Source organism: Erigeron canadensis, chromosome 6 (genome assembly GCF_010389155.1).
Source record: "Erigeron canadensis isolate Cc75 chromosome 6, C_canadensis_v1, whole genome shotgun sequence".
Lineage (NCBI taxonomy): Eukaryota > Viridiplantae > Streptophyta > Magnoliopsida > Asterales > Asteraceae > Erigeron > Erigeron canadensis.
This window is the reverse complement of record NC_057766.1, coordinates 31,851,902-31,875,415: the sequence shown is the minus strand read 5'-3', so window position 1 is coordinate 31,875,415 and position 23,514 is coordinate 31,851,902. Positions and strand designations below refer to the sequence as shown.

The following is a 23,514-nucleotide window of genomic DNA, read 5'->3' as shown; positions in this document are numbered from 1 at the left end:
TTCCACCAAATGGTGCAATTGGGCAGCCTCCATTTGGGTTTTAATTAGTCTTGGCATTTACTACTTTTCCTCTTTCAAAGTTCCCAAGTGTTCTAAATACTTTAGAATGCATTCATTGTAATTTCTTTTGGGGAGGTTTTATTGTGATAAGATTAAACATTGAAACGACAATGTAAACTCAAGAAGAATCACTTTTATGTTAGAAAGAAGAATCTTTCTGCTAATCAGGCCTGTTCTTTCCACTTGTCTAACACAGTTACACCATTGTAACTGATCAAGAATTGAAAGATACAAGATCTAAAAACAAAGCTAACATTCATAAGTATTTCAAGAATTTTCTACTTCAATGGTGCCAGGCCACATCTTAATGCATTTTCTGGGATGGCATATTCAGTGCGAAAACTTGGTTCATTGTTCCAAACTCGAAGGTACAACTCCTGTCCTAAGTATCGCCTAGGCCAGATTGCAGACCTTAGATTCCAGATACCTTTGTTGTCCAAAGAAACTAATATTGCACTCCATGATTTTGGGTACACCTGTTAAGAAATCACAAATAAGTAGTTCAAGATTGTTAATAATCAGTAAACAACTATAGTCATGTACTCATGTAGAAAAGTTGGAACTTTAAAGTACAATGGCCATGTTACCTGAACGGTGTGTCTTGTCGTAGCATCATTCAGATTGTAGAATCTTTTTCTAAGTGTGGAGTTCCAAACCCCCGATCCGAAGCTGCATTTGCAAATAATTAACAATCAATATGGACTTATGGTTCTAGAGGCCATGCCATATTATATAATTTTTTGAAAGACATGAAAGGACTAAAATGAGGCTTACCCAACAGTCCAAAAATCTGAGCCATCAAGATGCCATGATTGAATGGTGTTTTCATTGTTTTGGAAGACAATTTCAGCATAGTCGTGAAGATTGTAAGTAAGAACAGATACACCATGAATTGGAGCAAATGAAGGTGGTGTATCTTTGATTGAGTTATCGTTGAAGACTCCAGGTATGTTGTAAAAGTCTGCAATCTTCAGGGGAGTTGTTGGGTTAACATAAGACACTTGATTCACAGCGTACCTAAGCTTGCCGTTGATATTTACTTCTGAATTAGCCAGGACAACTGTTCTCGTTACTGGGATTGTTCCATAGTGATATGAACCTTGAGGGTTAGGCCTAGCTGCATTTGCTGTCAAATTCCATCTAAAAAGTAAAAGGAAAAGTTAATGTTTGGTTATCAATGATGGTGAAAATGGGAATTGATAATAAGTTGTATATACCTGATTGTTCTTGCCTGCTTCATTGACCAATGAATATGATAAGTGGGAGCAGTTGGAAGTGGCAACGAAGCTTTTGTTTGAGAGCCGCTATAATGAAGAATTCCAGTAGAAGTAAGAATGGATTTGGTGAAACGAGTTGAAGCAACGATGAAATAGTCTTTTACAGGAGCATGCATTTTGACCAAGAAAGAAGCGGATTGACCAACATGAAGGTCAAACGATTCATATGATTCTCCCAAGGTATGTGATCCTTCGGTCTCAACTAGTACAAGTGTATGGCTTTGGATTCTAAAGTTAATTGAACAAGTCAAGGCCACATTTGACACCCTAAACATGTACAGTTCACCTGAATCAGAACAAACAAGCAGAGTTGGTTAAGCTTTACTACATACTCGCTCCTTATTAGAAAGAACCGATAAGACCTTTTGACAATATGTAACAACATACCTCCTAGAGTAGTAAAAGAGGTTGAAGAAACACGGCCATTGATGAGGAGACGTTCCGCCATAGGAAAAGGTGTCCCAGCGTCGAGTGTTTGTGCTAGCACCTACAAAAGAACCACATTAAACTGTTTGTCTGCAGTATATTTTTTGGTCATGCAACTAAGTACCAAAAAGATCCTACGGCCGAATAACAATTGTAAACTACGAACCTTGTGATCAGATTTCCACCAGTCACTGATGAGTACAGTGAACTCCTCAACTGGTTTGAGATATGGAACAAAGATCACGGCCCTGGCTCGGATATTAATTGCTCCAAACCCACCAGCAGCTCTATGCATTTTAGTTGAAGGGAAGTAAGAGTAGGATCCGATTTGATCTTTCATTTGCATCTGGTATGTCCAGTTTGAATTTGGTGGAATTGGACAGTTTGTCCCCAGGACTCCATCTTGCCATGAGTTCTTTCTCTGTTTGACACCATTCCTGTTTTACAATCATAATAATAGCATTATAAAGATGCGCGTAAAAAACAAATAATTAACCTAACATGAAGACACTAGATATCAAATGTGTCCAAGTCAGGAAAAACACACTCACCATGTGATAAGAAAAGGCTCATCCAGCTTATTAATGACATTAACAATTACATTGTCGTTAGTGACACAGTCAATGGTCGGGGCTGGAAACTGCCCGTTGATAAGAATGCCCTGAAACAATCGTGCATAAGAAGAGTATCAGCCGACATGTTGTCAATATTGTGTGTTTCTGCAAGTAAATAAAAACTACATTTACTATTAATACCCTTTGGGGAACACCAAGAGGAGCAATCTGTCCGTATGTAACTTCAAATGTAAAAAATCTATACGGGTCTTCAGCCTTTACACAGAAGACACACAACCAAGCCAAAAATCCAAGATAAAACGATAGGAAGACGGCCTGGTTCATGTTATATGTCCTCCAAGAATCTTATAGCTGTGCAATGTAACAATGGATTCAGAAAATACATACACGCAATGAAATTACGAATGTCTAAATTGTATAAACGAGCTTGTTAGTAAGTCTTAAAAAACAGAACGTACAACGATATGGCCAAAGACCTAAAATAGTTACATGCACGACTACATGCAACAACAAAAAATGCTCATACTATTTTACTTAGTTAAGTTGTTTCAATCATATATAACTCGTATGATTTTCATAATGTACGTGACACAAGTGATATCGACTTACAGAATTCTGAAGGAGAAATCGAACGATATATAGATATCGAGATGAGAGTAGTACTTGGATAGATAGATGATGAAAAACAAGTCGCCAAAATGAGAATTTATATACAAGGACAAGACCCGAAACATGACATAGATCAAGGAGGTAGTAACATGGGGAATACATTTCGAAAATAGGATCGAGATCCATTTGCCCCGTACTTGAAGGTGCTCTCATTAATTATATATCATCTCTATTTTTATAATTACTACTCATCATTTTTCAAATGGAGATCTATATCATGTTTGACCTTCCAAATATTTTATTGCCCGCGCCATAATTAATAGAGTTGGGTTAAGCTATATATATATGAGGTTAATTATGCTTGCAAACTGAGATTAGCGAGTAGATCGAATGGCTGGCCCTAGAATGTCGCAGTGGTGAACGGATCGGCCATAAATGCTGTGAACTTCATTCATGTGTGTTTTAGTGATTTGAAATTACTAGCGAGTTGTAATTAAGACAATATTGGGAAGCTTCTGTCGGTACCTAACTTAATCCCTTGCTTTTAGGCGCCAATTAACTTGAATGTTTTTCACAATTTTGCTAAGGGTACTAGGAGTGGTTGAAAAGATTTTATCAACCCTTTCAAATCTAACCAATAATATCCATCTATCTTACTTTACCTTTTTAACCCTCTCACTCAACCCTCCCAACATTTTTTAGTGGCATTCCATAAAATGTTCAACCCTCCCAACTTTTTATTTCTTTTTTAAATATATCAAATACATAACATTTTATTATTAAAACACAACATATTAATAATAAAAACACAATACTACATTTAAACAGCTAAAAAAAAACACTTCAACATACTAAAAGATACTAAATTAAATTTTCAATCGGTGTTTGTTGAAAAGCCTGGTCATCGAGGTTTGCCAAATCTAGACCCGATACATGCTCTGTAAGATCATACCGGAGACGATGATGGACGTTTTCGTCATGCAACTCCGGTAAAACGCTAGGATCATACACTATCGGTGTCGGTTGGTCCATTATATGAACCGGTGAAATTGTCCTCCCGTCGTCCTTAATGATCATGTTGTGCAATTTACAACACGCTTCGACGACTTTTGCCGATCTTGTCTAAATCGTAAAAACAAATCGGGCGCTCCAAAATCTTCCATTTTCCCTTAAGAACACCAAAAACCCTTTCAATATCTTTTCTTGCCGCTTCTTGTACTCTCTTGAACTTCTTTTCTTTTGGATCGACAGGGTGTGGATAAGCTTTAACAAACGTAGACCACCTAGGATAAATCCCATCGGTTAGCAAATAGCCATGTTTGTAATAGCGACCGCGAACAATGAATGATGAGTTTGGAGTCGTCCCATTTCGAACCGTGTCATACAAAGGCGACTGATTCAACACATTAATATCGTTATTTGACCCGGGAGGACCAAAAAACGAATGCCATATCCATAAATCTTGTGAAGCGACAGCCTCAATCATGATCGTAGGGACTTTATGATCCCCACGTGTGTATTGCCCTTTCAAACTCCTTGGACAGTACCTCCATTCGACATGCGTACAATCAAGACTACCAAGCATCCCGGGAAGATGATGTCGCGCTTCATGCGCCTGTTGGATCATAGCTATGTCATGGGACGTCGACCTACGTAAAAACTCGCGCCCATATATATTAATGACCGCATCACAAAAGTTGATAAGACATTCGCATGACGTGCAATCGACCATGCATAAATACTCATCGAAGTTATCCGATGGTTCACCGGTCGAGAGTTGCTTGATTGCCGACGTGCATTTCTGTATCGGCGAGAAACCTTGTCTATTCCTTGCGTCCGTATGTTGTTGAAAATACGGGTATTGAGCTTAAATGTCACCAACAATCTTTAAAAACAACCGTTTACTCATGCGATAACTATGACGAAAGAAGCGTTCGCCGAATTTTGGCGGTTCCGCGAAATAATCACGCATTAACTTTTCATGGGCTTCTTCTCGATGTCGCTTGATGTATGCGCGGGTGTCATTAGAGGAACCCTAGTCTTCTAGTTCTTCCACTGCCGCTAACGCGTCTTTAAAAAATAAAAACGAACTACCCGTTGATAAGTCGGGTAGCATAGGCGGGAGGATGATTTCGTTGGATGAAGATGAAGTAGATATTTTTATTATGTGAAAGTGTATGTGTTTTTGTTGAATATATTGTTGTTGTGTTTGAAATGGAAGAAGAATTGGTTAAATAAAGGTAAAAAGGGGGAAAAAAAATTTTTTTTTAATCAAAGCTTCAAACGACTATATTGTTTGACCAAATACCCCACCCCAACGTTCCAATTTGCACGCTCCTTCCCATTTTCAATTTTATGAAGCCCGGTTTGTGAAACCTTCTTCCAGCCCTCCAGCCCAGCCCGCTAACACATGGATTGGTGAAACCGGCGGTTTGGGCCCAAGCTGCTCCAACCCGTTTTCCCACTTCGTATGCCCTAATTAGAATAAACATTATATATATATAAGAAAAGTACCACATATTCTATATGAGTAAACATGCTCATAAAAAAATTACTCCATCATATCTTTCCCATAAGTGTCTTGAAAGAAACACAACTTTTATGGGAAAAGTAATCGGTAAATCGTATATGCTAGCAAGACAAGATGACTATATGTCTATATTATACGGACAGAAATTAATTATGTTAAAAAGTTAGGCCAAAATTAAAATGCTAAAGTAAGATAACACCTAACACCGTTTTCAATGGGTTTTCGATCCTAATAAAACAACAAATAATTGATGAAAGGTAATTTAAGGAAATCAAACTTGTTAAATGGAGATGATGTAAAAATAGGCCTAACTCGGAGAGTACTCCTAACTCGCGAGCCTAAGGAATCGAACCAAGCCGACTTGGGGTCACTCAAAAAACTTGGTCAAACTCAGACCAAATCGGGCCAGGTCAAACTCAAATGAAAATTTATCAACTTTTTTTTCTTTTGTATTTAAAGTATTATGTTTATGTTTTCAAACAATTAAGTTTGAAATTAAAGTATTATGTTTTATGTTTATGTTTATTTAATTTACTATGTTTAAATTTAAAGTCTCTAGTCTATTTCTAATCATTTATAACATATAAATTTCAAATATTATTACTTTTATATATAAATGACTCAATCCGATTACGTCCCGAGTTACCAAAAACTCCCTACTTTTCACCGTCGAACCGATTTCGAGTCATTAGTTCCCAATCATTGGATATACACAAAAACCCGGAATTAATTAACTATCCGTGTAGCACAATGGGTTAACTGGTTAACCCTCCTTTGGTTATTTTGTATGTCAAAGGATCTGACCGTGACCTGCCATCTCCCACACATGTTAATTACGTAGTACATTTTAAAGTTTTTTTTTATTTAACCTCATAGTCTCGTATAGATTGCCTAGTTGCCTAAACTATTTCCTTTTCCCTCCAATTTCTCCTTTGACTTTTTCTTCCTTTATTGTCCATTTATTAAAAAAATCAGTAATCAGTAATATATAATACTAGCTAATCAACCCGGGTGACTACCTGGGCATGATTAAGAAAGTATAAATAATATTTTCTGTACTTGATATTACAACGTATATGTAGAACATCTTCATTACTTAAGCTAATCGATCCAAATATATTGTCACTCTCATTCAAATCATTGCAGTATGTTACTAACTCAAAATTTTTAGTTAAAAATTTAACGACCCATGTTAACTTCGATAGCAAAACGCAGCATCCTTTCCCAATATTGCCATGTCGATTTTCAAATCTTATAAAGTATGTTGCTTCAAGATAAGGACATTTGAGTTTCCTTCTCCTTTCCTACTGTTGCTTGCTTTTTTGAAACTTGAATGACCTGTCATATTTAAAAAACATCATTAACTTACAATTACACTATGTGGAAGATATTTCAGAGTATAAGCCAAACGAAACTATAAAGTTTTTACAGCACACCAAAACACTTGTATAGTAGTTTCTCATCAACAAATTGTCATGTAACAAGAATTTGAGCATATTCAAGTAGAGCAGCACTGCCGTTGCTCTTAATAGCTCAGCTCAATTTGTGCACACAATTTGGCAGTTTTATATAATGATGCATAGTAGCAATCGTTTAATGTAAATAGCAAGACACAAATCTGTTAAACATCTAACTTGTAATTGTAGCTATTTTAGCTGCCATATTTTCCCTTCAACTTCAATTTAGAGCATTTATCTCTACCACATCTCCATGAATGCTTATCCCTAATAACTTCTCAAAATGTACATGCTATTATCATATGCACACATTATCGTTGAAGTTCATTGAAATTGAAGCTTCAAGAGCCGAGACGTAGCTCCGTGTGAGAGAAACTCTCTTACCTAGAGAGTTTCAATTATCTTTTGAATATCAACTTTGACTTCATCAACTCCACATGAAGCAAGGTAGACATGAAGCTCATTGTGGAAACCGAAAACCTTTCCGGGGTGCACCAGACCCAGACAATGGACCGAAATGTTGTTCATGACTTTGTCTGCCTGGTTTCCTTTTACACCTGGCGACTGAACTGGGTATGCCATAGTCGGGTCATAATGTTCCATCTTAGCCACACTTGGGGTGACAGAGCCTCAGCAGCCTGCCAAAACATGCCAAGCATATACGTACCCGTAATAACCCAAGTGAGTTTTCTATGGTCTGCAAAAGGCCAAAGAGTGAAAGAGGCATCATGAAAGTCGCCAAAAGGCTATATGCAAGTATAATGATGCTGTTATCATCTAGTTTCACAATGGTCAAAAACAGATCAATAATGAGGTTCTAACTATTTAACATGTTCATATGATAATGTATAAGTGAGCATGGTATTATTATGTCATAGCTCCGTGCATGATTCTAATACATGAACTTACATGATTATAAAATTGATATATCCACATATCATCTCTATTTAATATGACTATATAACTAACAATCATCATTAGTTGAGACTATTACCACTTTTCTCATTTAGGAAACATTAATAAAATATTTGCATAAGGTTCTAAATAGCCTGTTCAGAAAGCCAAATTTACTTTTGATATGAAGATAAAATTTAGTTTATGTAAGCTCATTTGGGTAACCTTTACCAAAAAAACGGGCGTTATCAATTTAGTAACACATAAGTCGAAGATCCCTGTTACAGATTAAAAACAAAATCGGCGTTTTCAGTATATTAGATATTTAACAGATATCATATGCTTTTTGTAGACTCTCCAATGACATGGTGAGGTAGCAATTTGTGTCAGGTTCAATAAAGCGAGCTAAGGTTGACATGTAAATATCATATGACTTAAAAACTTGACCGACTTAGTTAATAGTGTAGAAAAGAAATCCAACCCAAACCCAGACAAGGCCTGGGTAACCTTATATCTACATAGCCACATAGGCCAAATGGGTTGGCTGGTTCTTAAAAAAAAGGGGGGGGGGGGGGGATTGACATACATAAGACATGAGACAATACGGATAACATTAACATGAGAAGCGATTTCTTTGTATACCTGCATTAAATCACATGAATTCACAGAAAATCGTAATTGAAATTTAACAATCAACAACCTTAAACGTTGCAAAAACAAAAATAATAAATAAACTATAAATAAACTATATACAAACATGTCTCAAAATCAAAATATAAACAAAGATCACAAACATAAAATAAACTAAAATATATAAACCCTAGAAATAGGAAAAAAGAAAAATAGATTACCGATAGAAAAGAATTAGAAATGAAGTCTTTTAAGATTATTCATCCTTTGAATTTTGTAATTGATCTGATTTATTTTGATCGTATTCTCATTCCTATTCCTATCTGTAAAAGTTTGTTAGGAATTCCTGGTCAAAGAGTTTTGGGGGAGCAAAAGGGAGGGGCTGCCACGTGTAAAGCTTCTAAAATATCTTTGTTTTGGATCCTCTTTTATCAAAGAAAAAGATTCGAACAGAAAAAGGAAAATTCAATATATAAATATATCAGATTATTTTCATATAAGGCTTCGACTTCACTAGCTTTTATACTTTAATAATAATTGTTATTTCGTTTTAGGGTGTTTTCATTTCACATCCAATTTATTTTTATTTTTTATTTTTTTTAGAACGACAATATATATTAAAAAACTGGTGTCTGGCAAAGCACTAGACACCAAAGAGTAATACAATTACAAGTACATTATCTAGGAAACTCAGCAAAATAAACAAAATCCTAGATATCTCTTGAGACTCGAACTGCGAGGAAAGCAAAAAAAGTCAAAAAAAACTCGCGCCAATTACGCAAACGAGACACGAGAAAAACCCTTACCAACGAGGCCGAGCCACCGATTTTCGGAAACAATATTGATAGCATGACATTTTTTTTCTGTTTTCTCTTAGATTTGAATTACTCATGAATATTGGGCATTCTTACATACATTATCTTAACTAGTTTTGTTTACAGAATAGCTCATGATTATGATATTTGGTTCCAAAAAAAATTTTCAAACTACATTTAAGTAAAGCTATGATTGACTACAACTTTTTTCACATAAGCCACGTATATGAAGGATTTTGTAATATCGATGTCATTTTTCAACTTAAGATATCTATACTATTTTATAAAAAGAATAGCTTCATATTGAAAATTATATTAGAAGAAAAAATTAAAATACCGTTGGTTTTATATTACATTATTAGCATTTATCCCTTGAAATATATTCATTAACCATTTACATCAATTAATTTTTACATCAAGTATCTACACCAATCAACGCCGCCTTCACCGCCAACCGTCATCCCCTGCCACCACACCGTCGCCCCCAAGAACACCGCCGCATTATGTGGGTACCGTGATAGCTCTAATCTAATCTAAATCTATATATACTTCGTTTATGAAGCTTTACAAAATAGGGTTATGCTGTGTTAGCATTTTCATTATTTTTCAGATAGACTATTATTGTTTCGAATAGTCCGCACGCGAAGCAAGCCATAAAATTTTCATGCCGGCCTGATTTAAAAGACAAACTAGTTCTGTACGATTCTGATGGAGGGGAGAAGGATGTGTGGGAAATAACTCGTTATAAAAAATTCATGCCGCCTTTGACAAAAGTTTCTAGGTCCGCGAGTGTAGAATCACGTTACATAATTACTTACTCTAATAGCACTAATCTTATATTGGAGAAAATACAATACGGTAAAAGTCAAAGTATGAGCATAAATGGGAGGTGTTTCCCAATGACATTAAAGTCAAAGTGTTTATATCTTGCAATTTTTATTATCTAAAATGTTAATAATATTAGTTATTTAAAGTGTGTATTGTTCATGACTATCTAAAGATCTAGCATATGTTTTATGATACTAGAGAGCAAATAGATTTTCAATCTTGATGAGAAATTTCTATCACTGAAAGATCCGAAAGAAAATTCATACGGGTCTAATATAAGTGAAAATTAAATACTTGTCCTTACACCTCAAATATGCATAGAGTAAGACACAACTTGAGACCTTTTGTGAAAACAAGTGTTATTAGAGTATTTGGTGATGGTAAAGTTACCAACTTTTAGCCCGTATATATATACTATCATTTTGTTTACTTAAATCCAAAATAACATTTGAATTCTAATTATTTGATTATCTATTACTTTGATAAAAACTTTATCAAAATCCAATGTCTTTTTCTTTTAACATTCAAAAGCTTTTTTTTAATCAATTAATGAAGGCTAGACAAATGGGGTCTTATACAGAGTCGATAATTCCTTAGAAATCTCCATTAGACCCAACGCATCATAAACTTGTAGTGATTGAACATTGACCACAAAAGTATCCAACACGAGCCATGACTGTAGTAGGCCCATCATAAAATTAAAAAAAATAAAAAATTCTCCATTAGACCCAAACTCACTTCTCCTTCGCTTGCCTTGACTCATGAACGACTCTATTTTAAAGCCTTTTATCAACCAAACCCTTCATCAGAATCTCAAGTTCACACGCTTCCTATTATCTCCACTTGATTGACTTAATTATGCCTCAAACATTATAATAAAGATGAGATTCTCACCAATTATGCAACTTAGACTAGTTCAAACACAAAACACAACTTGGTAGGTTGCAATTTCCTAACCTAGGTTAGTTTAAAAATCCTTTTAGTAAAGCATTAGTAAAAGAGAAATGATATACTCCACTAGACTTTTACTCCTAATAATCCTCCTAATACCATGACTACATGATAAGTATATTCCACATCTCAATTCTCTTCTAATCTAATCTTTGATTTTACCAAGTTTCACAATTAATGTTTATTGTCACGGTGAAATTGGACATACATGTTTTTTATTACTAGATCCATCATTGTTACCAACCGATAGTTTTTTGGTCGGCGGATAAGCCTTAGTGTCGCGCCAAGTGGACGACACTAAAAAAAAACATGTTTCATGAAATTAATGATTTATGCATAATAGATAATGCACTAAACCTAAACAAAATCTTTAATAGCACCAATTAGTTCTTCAAATATTAATAAATTGTACTTTTTTTTTAACAGTGAGTTAATAGTTAGCAGTTAGCATTCGAAACATCATAGTGACATCCAATTACATGGGACAAAGTGTATAGTCAATGTATGAACAAAACAAACTATCGATCAAGGAAAATAACTAAAAAGAAAATCCAGAACAAGACCAACAGTTGCAAGAGCACTTTATAAAGCCAACGGAATCTTGAAAAATTATGGAGGAAACATTTAAAAGATTTAGACGCGGAAACAAAAAGAGAACTCGTCTCAATTCTGATTAGATAATAACAAAGTCAAGGGCATCAAACCATTGCTTCCTGGAAGTTGCATTCTTTTAATTGATTCTCATTTACCTACTACTCCAAAATCAACTGAAATAATTGGAAATTGCTCTTTATTCCCTTTTGAACTAGATTCAAAGTTTAAAGATCTCACCAATATCTGATTGCAAGATATTGAAAGTAGTGATTTTGTGTTATCAAAAATGGCTGAGGCACTTTTTGCTGGAGCTGCTTTGGGTGTGGCTTTCGACAAATTGGTGAGCATAGTTGTACAACAGGCAAAACTTATTGCAGGGTTCAAAAGTGAACTCCAACGCCTTGAAACCACCCTTAAAGATATCAGGCCGAAACTTTTAACAATTATGGAGTTGAAAAATGTCTTGAATCGTCCCACAGAAGAAAAAATAACCCGGTATTTAAAGGACGCGGCAGACCTTGTGATCAAGTGCTCCAATGTGAGGTCCTGGAACGCATACCATAAATCTGTTTATGCAAAGAAGCTAATTAGTTTGGATAATGATCTCGTGAGGTTCTTTCAAGTAAACGCCCAGGCGGACGCAGCTATCACCGGTCTGGAGATTTCAATAGAGATAGGAACAATGCAAAAAAAGTTAGATCAGTTACTTGCAGCTGGCACTGGAGGATTATCAGGTTGGTGCAGTGTTCCAGGGCTTCCAGAACTTATTGTTGGTTTGGATGAGCATCTTGCAGAATTGAAGTTTAGACTGCTCAAGGATGAAACCCGTGTTTTGGTGATTTCAGCTCCAGGTGGTTGTGGGAAGACTACCTTGGCCAAGATGTTTTGTCATGACGATGAGATAAAAGGTACTCACAATACCCCTTTTTTTATATCCTGTCTACATATAAGAGAATACCTTTTTTTAGAAATATTAATAATGAAAAGATCAACTAGCAAGACGCTAGAGATCACAGTACATATATAAGAGAATACTAGTAACAATAATCTTGAAAAAACCAACCACTCTAAGAAATGTTGTCATTGAACCCACTTTTTATCAGGAAATATGACAACACTAGATATTTACTAAAAAAAAGGGCGCACGCGCACACACACACACATTCTCAACATGGTTATAATGGCATTGCAATGACCACGGCAATCCACCACATCAAGGTGGAAGTGACTGCCTCACCAAAAACCGGCATGGTGAGTGGAAATTATGTTGAAACCTTCCTTGTTACTAGTACTCTAACTGTTACTTCTGGAGCACATTCTTAGTTGACAGGTCAAGTTTGTCCTTGCTTACATAGTCTTTCTACCAATAATAAAAGAAAAAAGATTGAAATAATTCATAGAGCTCACCACTGTGAATGTTGTTATTAGATTCTTCATTTAAGGTTTTCAACATTTATGTCAGCCTACAAATATTTGTATGTTGACAGGCACATTTGGTGGGAACATCCTTTATGTTACTGTCTCAAGAGTGTCTAGCCTTATGATCATCGCCCAAAAACTATTCAAACATTATGGAGAAAATGATCATGTCTTTCAAACTGAAGAAGAAGCAAAGAATCAAATCGAGAACCTGATGCGGAGGAAGATGGGATCAGATAAAATGCTGCTTGTGCTGGATGATGTCTGGTCTGAATCAGAATCCCACATTCAGGACCTTAAGTTCCAAATACCAGGATATAAAATTTTGGTTACATCAAGGTTCTTATTTCCAAGATTTAACTCCACTTATCAGTTGAGCTTGTTAAGTCATAAAGATGCAAAGGCTCTTCTTTGCTACAACGCATTTCCAAACAATAGGAATCCAAGTCATGTGCCAGATAATCTAGTGAACGAGGTAAAGGAAACAATTTCTTGATACTTGGAAAATAGTGTGGTTCTCATGTATAGTCCACTAACTTTTTTTTTTTATTTGCTTCCGGATGTAGATGGTTAAGTTCTGCAAAAACTTCCCACTGGCCCTAAACCTAGTTGGTTCATTGACCTGTGGGCAACCAGTGAGCAAGTGGAGAACCATTCTCAAGAAACGCTCTCATGGTCAATCATTTTTGCAGTCAGACAGCAAACTGCTGCTTTGTCTCCAGACAAGCCTTGATGCATTGGATGAGCTGCCCATTATCAGGAAATGTTTCTTGGACCTTGGTTCATTTCCTGAAGATGAGCGGATTACAGATACTGTTCTTATGGATATGTGGGTGGAGTTGTACAATCTTGAAGACGAGGTCATGGATTCAAGTGAATACCTCCTTGAGCTCTCATCACGAAATCTTATCAATCTTATTCCTACAAGGTACTTTGGAAATTGAAAAGAAATAATGCATCATATTAATGGTTAATGCTCTAAAGGTCAACTAACCCATGTATGGCTTTATAGGAAACATGTCGGTGAACTAGAAGGCTATGACAATGAGCATTATGTCACACAGCATGATTTACTAAGAGAGTTAGCCATCCACCAGAGTGGCCAAGGGCATGCTGCAGAAAGAGAACGTCTGCTCCTAGACATACAGAGGAATGTCTTTCCTACATGGTGGAGTAAACAAGAAGAACAATGCATCAATGCCTATGTCATGTCTATTACGACAGGTATTATTTCTTCGGGTATACGGAGTTTCGTTTAAGATGAGCACAATCTAATTAGATGTGGTAAACTATATGCACTCTTTATTTAATAACCTTAACACAATAATTAACTACAGATGAAGCATTTAGCTCAGAATGGCATCATCTAAAGGCACCAATGGTCGAAGTATTGATACTGAACATAAGGAGTGAAAGTTACACCCTGCCCAAATTCATTGAGACAATGAGCCAACTGAAGGTTTTGATTGTCACAGGCTACGGAGTTTATCCTACCCAACTAGAAGAGCTTCAAATTTTGGGTTCTTTATCCAGCCTAAGAGTAATCAGATTAGAACACGTTTCAGTTTCCTTACCTATTGAAGTCATCTTCACATTGCAGAATATAAAGAAACTTACCTTTGTTACCTGTAAGATAGGTAAGTCTCTGAATAGTGGTACAACCGACTATCCTTATATGCTACCAAATCTGACGCATCTCGAACTAGATTGCTGTTTTGATCTGACGGAACTACCAGAAGGACTATGTAGTTCTGTCCAGCTTCAGAAACTGATCATCAACACATGCCAAGAACTGGATGCTCTTCCTAAAGAATTAGGGAACCTGTCAAAGCTTAAAATCCTTAGGCTTCGTTGCTGCACAAAATTACAAGAATTACCAAAATCAATAGAAGAACTACAAGATCTGACCGTGCTTGATATATCTGAGTGTTCAAGTATCAAAAGAATTCCCAAAAAGATTGGCGAGCTAAGTGGCCTGAGAGTGCTTAATATTAGTGGTTGTCAAGGATTGGAAGAGTTGCCGGTGTCTGTGACAAACTGGTCACAATTAGAAGACATCATATGCGACGAGGAAACGTTATGTTTGTGGAAGAAGATTAGAAGTGATCACAGTAATGTGAATACAAAACTTGTTGAAGAAGACAGATTAGGCAGCTTTAAGAAAATCTGTCGGTAAAATTAATTTGTTTGTGTATTGGTCAAACTATATAGCATGATAGTGATACTTTTTACAAGAATGCTGAGCTCGAACCCGAGCTCTGCTTGTAAGATATCTAGACCATCTAATTAATTGTAATTTGTAATAATAATCAATAGACAATATTATCATGCTAATTGACGTCTGTTTATGACGAGTAAAAGCATTTTCAACAGATTCCAATTATTAGAAAATCATGGAAACTTTGTCTCACTAATAGCTGCACGGAACTATTTTTAATATCTCTGCATATAATAAAAAGATAACGTCCATCTAACACGCAGATAAAAGTTGTTTAAAGCTTTACATTCTAGTTAAGCGCTATGCTCCAAATTACGATAAGCTCAACATATAGCAATAAAACTTTGCTGCATCAAATACACTAAGCACAATAGTTCGTGATCCAATGCATCTCTTTCTGGCATTACGCTAATTGCACTAACAGGTAACAGATACAAACTTCCAGGCCATCATAGGCTAAATCAATATATGGTAGAGACTAGAGACAAAAGCATATGTGTGTGTATCTATATCTATATCTATACTATCTATCTATACTAGTACATTATAAAACATTTAGGGCGCGTTTAGTTGGAGAAAATGTTTTTAAGTTTTCCATTTTTAGTTTTCTAGAAAATGAAAAGGTTTTTCATTTAAAAAAAACCCTTAGAAAATTTTGAAAACGCTTTCAAAATAAAAGATGGAGTTTTCATTTTTTCATTTTAGAAAACTAGAAAACATGTTCAAATTCACTTGTTTTCTAATTTTAGGTTTAGAAAATAGAAAAGTGAAAACAAAAACTGAAAAAAACAGTTTTCTAATTTTAGTGCAAAAGTTGGAAAAGGGAATTTTCATTTTCTAGGAAAACTTTTCTAAAAAATTACAATTTGAACGCGTGTCCTGTTTTCCATGTTTTCTTGGAAAATGAAAATGGAAAACAAGGGAGTTTTCTTAAACTAAACGTACCATTATTTTCTAGGAAAACTTTTCTAAAAAATTACAATTTGAACGCGTTTCCTGTTTTCCATGTTTTCTTGGAAAATGAAAATGGAAAACAAGGGAGTTTTCTTGAACTAAACGCACCCTTAGTTCCCTCCATTTTTTCAACTAAGTTGTTGATAACCCCAAAATGTCTCTCCTTTTTTATTCACTATTTTAAATATCTTTTACTTGAAATGCCTATAAATCTATAATACCCTTAATTTACACCATCTACCTTTAACTTTTAAATAACTACACTACCCCTTTTACATCAATTACTTTTAAATTAATAACCACACCACTTAAAGTAAAAACATGAACTATAATACAAGCATAGGTCCAAAGTTGGGACATTGGGTCTAAATCTTAAATGTTGGGACTAATAGCGTACGGAAGCAATAACGCATAACGAGTCGAGGCTAAAAGACAGGGCGTGGCTAAAATGTCAACAAAGAACAATATTCACAACAAATATCCTCTGAATGATAAATATATGAGCATCAATGAATGATAAGACTCTGAACAGAAAAGCTCACCTCTGAGTGGCTCTCAATGGGATAAACTCTTAACACGCCTGGTAGCAATTTGATGATCACAATATATATTCAAGATAAACCACGTCTCTTTCATTCAGTTATTTCAACAAATTAACGGCTTTCGCATCATTAACTTGAAAGTATTATTTAGGGGGTGTTCGGCAATTGGCATAGTTTTCTTTAAAGGCTTTCAGATTTTTTGGGATTTTTTTCTTTTATACTCGTATAAATAAGTTATTTTTGTGTTTGTTTTAGCTTTATGGTTTATGTTTAAAGAGGAAGGTTATTTGAGAACCAAGAATGCGAGAACACCAAATGGATTATATAAGTCAACTTTAAGATGCCTTTCTAACAAAGTTTTTGTAGCAAAAATCATGAACTTTGTTACAAAAAAGCCATAAGCTTTTCAAACACTACCAACAAACAAAATACGAAGTTACGGTTTTCCTTTCCAGAAAATACCTCACGACATTTAACCGGGAAGAACTTATAAGTGAATTCAACTTCGAAGATCCTATCCTAAATTCTTAACATAAACTAAAATTATAGACCATTACGGTGTCTTAAGCATTATAGACCGTCGTCATTGTAATGCGCGAGCACCACTCTAGTAATAAAGAAAATCTGCAAAAACCTTTTGAATTGACTCTTTTACCCCCAACAATCATCATTATCTCTATTATGTACCCAATGTACCTATAATAATCTTAATAAAATAATTTACGACATAAAATTATCGACTCATAAATAACTATACTGCTCCCATTTATATCAAATAATTTTCACTTTAATAACCACACTAATATTGTCGCCATTGTCACTGCCATCCTCTCTGTTACCACCTGTCACCGTCACATCGACCATCACATCGTCGTCACTAACTCACTATCACCATTATTATCGCATTGGGCGAGCATACATCAATTAATATAGATCCATAGTATATTCAAAAGTGAAATGATAAATCTTTTTAAATTAATAGCTTAAAAAGACTCTTAACTATTAGATGATGACATATAAAAAATTACATATACAAAAAAAATTAGTGAACTTCACGTCATGTACTAGTTTTAAAAAGATTTTTATACTAATTTAAAAAAAAAAATAATATATTTTTCTATTCAAAATGGTCTGTGTATAGATAGAAATCCATGTTGCTTGGTGAACTTGATTGATCATTGATGAATAAAGTTATAAAACTATAATGGAAGGCTTTGGGCCTTGTGTGACTTAGGGGCCCACACGGCAATTACACGGTTATATATAAAAAAAAAATTAGCCAGACCATTTTGAAAAAATCTTTTTTATATATAAAGTTGAAATCCCTTCCTAAAAAATAGTTAAAAAAATCTGATTTGGCACAACTATTACCCTTTCATTCATTAATTTTATTTTTAAAACATCTATTTATGACATCATGTATGTTATGATATAATTAAATAAATAATTAAATTTTCTCATTGAATTTCATCTGCAAAAAAACTCATCTTTTAACCTCAAAAGCATATTTTATATAAAACCAATAAACCTCAATGTTGCTACGAATTCAAACCAGATTAAAACATATGCACACAATATGTTTAAGATGATAATCCGTAACCTTGATCTTAAACGCAAATCCAATCGCAAATCCAATTTCATAAATCATGAATCCCCAATTTTAAATCCAATTTCATAAATTTGGGATGACATATACGCAAATCCAATTTCATGAATCCCCAATTTTAAATCCAATCTTAAACGCAAATCTAATATTAAATCCAGTTTCTTTTAACCCAAAAATTGTTGGGGGTACGATGACATATACACATACTATGTTTCAACATTGTGTTCAAGGAAGTTTTTTTTAAAAGGATATCAATGTATTTGGGATCCAGGTTAGTGTTTTTTTTTTTTTTTTTTTTTTTTGTTAATTACTAACCATATTTTTTGATGCTCATCCATATTGATTCGTCTATATACAAGGATAAAAAATAATCAGAATTTAAATTTGAATACTTAGTACATAAAATCACGGCTGCAAAGAAGTTATGGAATGTGGATGGCATTGAGATGATTATTCATAGAAGTATAGATGGGTTTAATATAAAGCTCTTAATGGGGGATTAGAAAAGAGTTTGAATCCAGGTTAAATTCTTCTTTTATTATTATTATTTTTGTATTTTCATATTGCTATACACATAACAATTTTTTAAATCTTTTCAAAAACGATTATTTTAGGATTGAAACCTCAATATATATTATCCCGTTTCCTTTTTTTTGGGATTCAACGTTGCATTTCAATTAAACTTTATCAACAATCATCAACTCTATGGATGTTTTAGATATTATCAACAATTTGAAAAACCCCAAATACGGATCTTATCACCAATTTGTTTCGCTGTTGCTCCTCTTATATATATGTGACACATTTTGAAGAAACAAGTATCTGCCTTCAACACACTTTACTCTTATAAGTCTCTTAATATATTCTACTGCAATGGCTTCTTCTGCTATCACCATAGCACCTCTTAATGTTGTGAACGCTGAGACGGACGAATCATGGAAGATAAAAGTCAAAATTGTACGATTGTGGAAGCAGACGTACACCAACAACCTTGCCATGGTGGCAAGCATCGATATGGTCCTCATGGATGAGCAGGTATTGTTACTCTTTCCCTTTTATTGTATAGTTATATGTACTTTTAGTTTTCAATAATTTACCCGGATTATGCTTGACACATACAACTATGGTTGCAATAGGGTAATAAGATCCAGGCTACTGTCAAAAGGAACTTGTTTCCCCAGTTTGAAATGTTGCTACTAGAGGGGGCTGTCAGGGTCATTTCGAACTTTGGTCTTGCATCAAATACGGGAAAGTTCTTGCTTACTCAGCACAAATGCAAAATTAACTTCTACCGTACCACAGTCGTCCGTATTTGCACCGACTGGGACTCTGATGAACAGCAGTTCGATTTTATGTCATTCACTGACATTCTGGCTCAGAAAAGGGACCCAATCTATGCTTTTGGTTTGTCATTTTCAATTATTAATTGACTAAATACCTCTGTCCTAAAAATTGTATGTCCACCTTTTATTTAAACAATAAAGGTTGCTTCATTTTTGTAGATGTAATTGGTGAGGTGATCTGGTGTGATTCCACGAAGGTTTTGTCCACAAAAGGCGGTCAATACAGGATCAAAACTGTTCATCTCCAAGACACTCAGTATGAAATATAATGACCATTATTACTACATTGTGTTTTGATTAAATGTTTCACCTCACTGAACTGTAACATATTTTTTTGTTGTGAAGGGGTGTCAAATTAAATTTAGCACTATGGGACAACTATGCTGATCAGTTGACAACGTTTTTGGCTGATGAAAAAAACAAGGATACCAGTGTAATCCTTCTGCTTGAGTTTGCCAAATCAGGAGAATGGGGAATTAAGTAATTAATCTGCATATCTCATTTGTTTATATGTTTAAAATCAAAATTTGTGATCCTAATATAAACATTTGTGATGTTTTGCAGATGAACTTCAGGTCTCTAATTCGATGTTTGGATCCCGGTTGTGGATTAATGATGATCTCCCTGCTATAAGCGAGTTCAAGGACAGGTTGTGTACTAAAAAACCTTATCAAAAGACATATTATCTTTACTATATACTATTATATATATAGACCAAGTTTGATGGGAGGTTAGGTATTAATAGTTACTTTTATGAGACTTCCCGTTTCAATTACTTTTCTGTACAACTAAGTTTCTATACAACTAAGTGACTATTTTTGGACAGGTTGTTGGCTGTAAATGCTGAAGTTAATGCAAACAACAGGGTACTTTCCTCAAACATGGTGTATTCGAATCCACGTGATTACTGGATGAAGTGGGAAGTGAAAACTATTGACGAGATTGCTGATATCAACACGGTAACTATCTTTTACAAATGCGTATAGTATTTTGATTAAGGTCATTTAAATAGTACAAAAAGTTTGATGTAATCCTTTAAATATATTTGTCAAGGTTACCGGTTGTGTTGTCGTTGGTACCATTATCTCTATTCAAGCAGAAAATGGATGGTATTATCTTGCTTGCCATAAATGTTCTAAGAAAGTAGAACGAGTGTTTACTGCTTTGGATGGCATTCCCAAATCTAAGTTTGAGTGTGGTGAATGCGGGGTAGTAACTGATGTGTATGGGAGGTAATATGTTAATTCTATAAATTTTGTGTAATTCAAATGTTTAGACTCCATACACTAATGTTAACCTTAAAATCACTTGAAAATGAATAGGATAAAGCTCCAAGTGAGGGTACAAGATGGAACTGGAACTGTTTTTTTTATCTTATTTCAAAAAGATGTGACTGACTTCATTGGAAAAAAGGCAACGGATCTTTTAAGCAAGATCAACCAGGTTCATCGTCATTTACTTGTTAAACTTCAAATTTTGGTTATGACATTCATGTTTAAACATCAGCTACTTTGAATTGTTCAGGAGGATGACTTTGAACTATTTCCGGAAGACTTTAACATGTTTATCAACAAACGATTTGCGTTTAAGATCAAGGTTTCGGATTATAATCTTAAACACAACTATCGTGTCTACACTGTTAACAAGCTAAGTGTCGATGAAGGTATCATCAACTCTGTTTTGGAATTAATTCCAATGCTTGAGGTAATATTTTAATCATCTTATCTAACATTTCTCATGACACTATTTTCTATCCATAGTTTTTTTAAAAGTGGAAATTGATACATCGTTTTTACTAGGATATCCCTGATATCCCCCGAGATGCTGATGTCAAAATAGAGTCGATTGAATCAAAAGCGGCTCTCTCAAAGGTATATATGTATTTAAGATATTCTATTTCTTATTCTCCATATACGAACCACGTCCTAATTAAAGAGAATATTTTATAATTTTTGGGTTTTCTAACTCTGTTAGGATGCGGTTTCGGTGACTGGAGATACAACTACCCCTAATGAACTGTTGAAAAGCACTGCGTCCAGTCCTGGTACAAAAAGGAAAAATGAGGATGCGGGCGATGAAACTCATGTCATGTTCAAGGCATCTTCTTCAAAGAATCGTCCTGATATTTCCACCTTGAAGATACCGAAGATGGAGAAGCTTTAAGCTGAAGCCTACATTGAAGCCTACATCAACGATCACCTGCTTCTTTTTCATGCTACTCTTTTAGAGTTATTGCATTTTCGTTCAGTCCATTTTAGACAGTTTGAATTTTTAGCTTGGTTTGGTTTGTTTTGGTTATGTTTTCTTTCATGGAACTGGTTGTTTTACCCAACAGAATTGCTCATTCTGTTTTACCCAACAGAAGTGCTCATTCTGTTGTCTATTGTTATGTTTGGAAATAATAAATGATCATTGATGTTCATTCTGTTGGGTGTTGTCTACTTTGTTGTGATATTATCTTCCAACTTTTATTCATGCAGGGATCGCATTTCTGGAAAGTAACCAGGACCCTTCAATTTATTCATGCAGTTATAGTAGGTGAGCCTATTGAATTGTATTATATCTTACATGTATGATATAGTCTGCTTCTCAATCCCACTGGAAAAGAAAATATCACAGCAGGGTAAAAGTAGCACAGTTGCATAAAGTTGTGGCCTGCTTACTTTGAGTATTATGGAGACTCCCAATGACAAGTTACTCATGTAATTTACGGTGATATGTTAATCATTCACCATATAAGTCATCATAAATAATTATTTTTTAAGTTTTATCATAAAAGTTACCCACTTGGACTTATTCAAAGGTTTAAATTTTTTCTAAATGTTCCAGTTTGAAAAAAATTTAAAATTTTAAAAATTTAAACTTTTAAATTTTAAAAATTTTAAAAAGTTTAAAATCACCAACATCAAATGACTATATGTACGCTCACATCTCATATGAGTTCCAGATTACCTTGATATAGTAATCACATGGATGCAGATATATGTCGGGCAGCAAGACGCTATAGACGGGAAGTAATTGATCGGAAGAGACGCCATAGACGGGAAGTAAATGATCGAAAGAGATGTGCTCCTGAACCTTCCCCGATGGACACCCGTCCATCCAAAATAAGGCAAACAATACAACCATTTACTACTACCAATTTACACCGGGCTCAACATCCTCGAACACCATCTGGTGTAAACGATACTATGAGGTGTACAAGATTAACTTCTTTACCAGCAGGTATGTTTACAGAATATGCCTTCCATTACGATTTCTTTACAATTTTGAATGTTAAATAAATATGCATCGCATTATTTCTATATATGGTCTTCGTAATCAAGGATGCATTTTATATAGGCCGTCCATCCAAATTGTGTCCTAGAAGGAAAAAGTACGATTCTGAGAATGCTATATGTAACCAGAAGCTTCAATCACCTAAACCGAAACAAAGACTTGATCGCCTACCATTGCAAGACATATCGTCAGGTGGAAGATTCATTTACTCTTTACCTTAGTAATGTTTGTTCGTGTAAAAAACCATTCTATTACTAATACAAGTTATCTCATTCCCCTGTATAAAATTACAAGCCATTGAAATGACAGGGCATTATATTGGCACTTCAAATCAGCTTCCTTCGATTGCCCCTATCATGTTTAATTCCCAAGTAATTTCCCTTTCTTCTTTTGGTAACCCGACGTTAGGAGGCGCTCAAACTAACATAACTTCTACAGGTATATGTTATTCTTCCTAATTATGGTTTAATGATACAATATTGTCTCCTTATACATACTTCAATATCT

At 34.7% G+C, this 23,514-nt stretch overlaps 5 protein-coding genes and 2 long non-coding RNA genes across 16 annotated transcripts; 3 read left to right on the top strand and 4 right to left on the bottom strand.

Moving 5' to 3' along the window:
* Window positions 1–338: 338 nt before the first annotated feature.
* LOC122605746 (L-ascorbate oxidase homolog) lies at window positions 339–2,662 on the bottom strand. The gene is made up of 8 exons (XM_043778703.1): window positions 2,519–2,662; window positions 2,315–2,424; window positions 1,930–2,200; window positions 1,725–1,824; window positions 1,278–1,623; window positions 835–1,200; window positions 648–729; window positions 339–536 (listed from the first exon to the last, which is right to left on the bottom strand). Exons 1-8 carry the CDS (start codon window positions 2,660–2,662, stop codon window positions 339–341), a joined length of 1,617 nt encoding a protein of 538 aa, XP_043634638.1.
* Window positions 2,663–4,034: 1,372 nt separating this feature from the next.
* LOC122604705 lies at window positions 4,035–4,574 on the bottom strand. Its single transcript, XM_043777576.1, has one exon. It carries the CDS (start codon window positions 4,572–4,574, stop codon window positions 4,035–4,037), a length of 540 nt encoding a protein of 179 aa, XP_043633511.1.
* Window positions 4,575–6,498: 1,924 nt separating this feature from the next.
* LOC122605747 lies at window positions 6,499–8,917 on the bottom strand. The gene is made up of 3 exons (XR_006324704.1): window positions 8,680–8,917; window positions 7,319–7,631; window positions 6,499–6,815 (listed from the first exon to the last, which is right to left on the bottom strand). It is a non-coding gene; the product is annotated as an uncharacterized LOC122605747 (long non-coding RNA).
* A 2,883-nt stretch (window positions 8,918–11,800) lies between these two features.
* Window positions 11,801–15,399, top strand: LOC122605255 (probable disease resistance protein At5g66900). Its single transcript, XM_043778166.1, has 5 exons — window positions 11,801–12,554; window positions 13,134–13,540; window positions 13,632–13,993; window positions 14,078–14,289; window positions 14,403–15,399. The coding sequence occupies exons 1-5, from the start codon at window positions 11,933–11,935 to the stop codon at window positions 15,239–15,241; spliced, it is 2,442 nt and encodes an 813-aa protein (XP_043634101.1). The 5' UTR covers window positions 11,801–11,932; the 3' UTR covers window positions 15,242–15,399.
* LOC122605256 lies at window positions 12,035–17,049 on the bottom strand. 9 transcript variants are annotated; one of them, XR_006324573.1, is made up of 7 exons: window positions 16,780–17,049; window positions 14,683–15,092; window positions 14,060–14,599; window positions 13,277–13,986; window positions 13,054–13,204; window positions 12,354–12,586; window positions 12,035–12,212 (listed from the first exon to the last, which is right to left on the bottom strand). It is a non-coding gene; the product is annotated as an uncharacterized LOC122605256 (long non-coding RNA). The 9 variants fall into 9 exon arrangements; XR_006324579.1 differs by having other exon boundaries at window positions 12,354–12,582; XR_006324575.1 differs by having other exon boundaries at window positions 14,060–14,226.
* Window positions 17,050–18,291: 1,242 nt separating this feature from the next.
* Window positions 18,292–22,042, top strand: LOC122605253. 2 transcript variants are annotated; one of them, XM_043778163.1, is made up of 12 exons: window positions 18,292–18,656; window positions 19,284–19,420; window positions 19,522–19,789; window positions 19,888–19,984; window positions 20,074–20,208; window positions 20,293–20,377; window positions 20,555–20,687; window positions 20,782–20,960; window positions 21,051–21,171; window positions 21,253–21,432; window positions 21,528–21,599; window positions 21,703–22,042. In XM_043778163.1, exons 6-12 carry the CDS (start codon window positions 20,316–20,318, stop codon window positions 21,889–21,891), a joined length of 936 nt encoding a protein of 311 aa, XP_043634098.1. In that variant the 5' UTR covers window positions 18,292–18,656; window positions 19,284–19,420; window positions 19,522–19,789; window positions 19,888–19,984; window positions 20,074–20,208; window positions 20,293–20,315; the 3' UTR covers window positions 21,892–22,042. The 2 variants fall into 2 exon arrangements, with proteins under 2 accessions (XP_043634098.1, XP_043634097.1); XM_043778162.1 differs by lacking the exon at window positions 18,292–18,656 and having other exon boundaries at window positions 19,128–19,420.
* Window positions 19,259–20,296, top strand: LOC122604704 (replication protein A 70 kDa DNA-binding subunit-like). Its single transcript, XM_043777575.1, has 5 exons — window positions 19,259–19,420; window positions 19,522–19,789; window positions 19,888–19,984; window positions 20,074–20,208; window positions 20,293–20,296. Exons 1-5 carry the CDS (start codon window positions 19,259–19,261, stop codon window positions 20,294–20,296), a joined length of 666 nt encoding a protein of 221 aa, XP_043633510.1.
* Window positions 22,043–23,514: the final 1,472 nt, after the last annotated feature.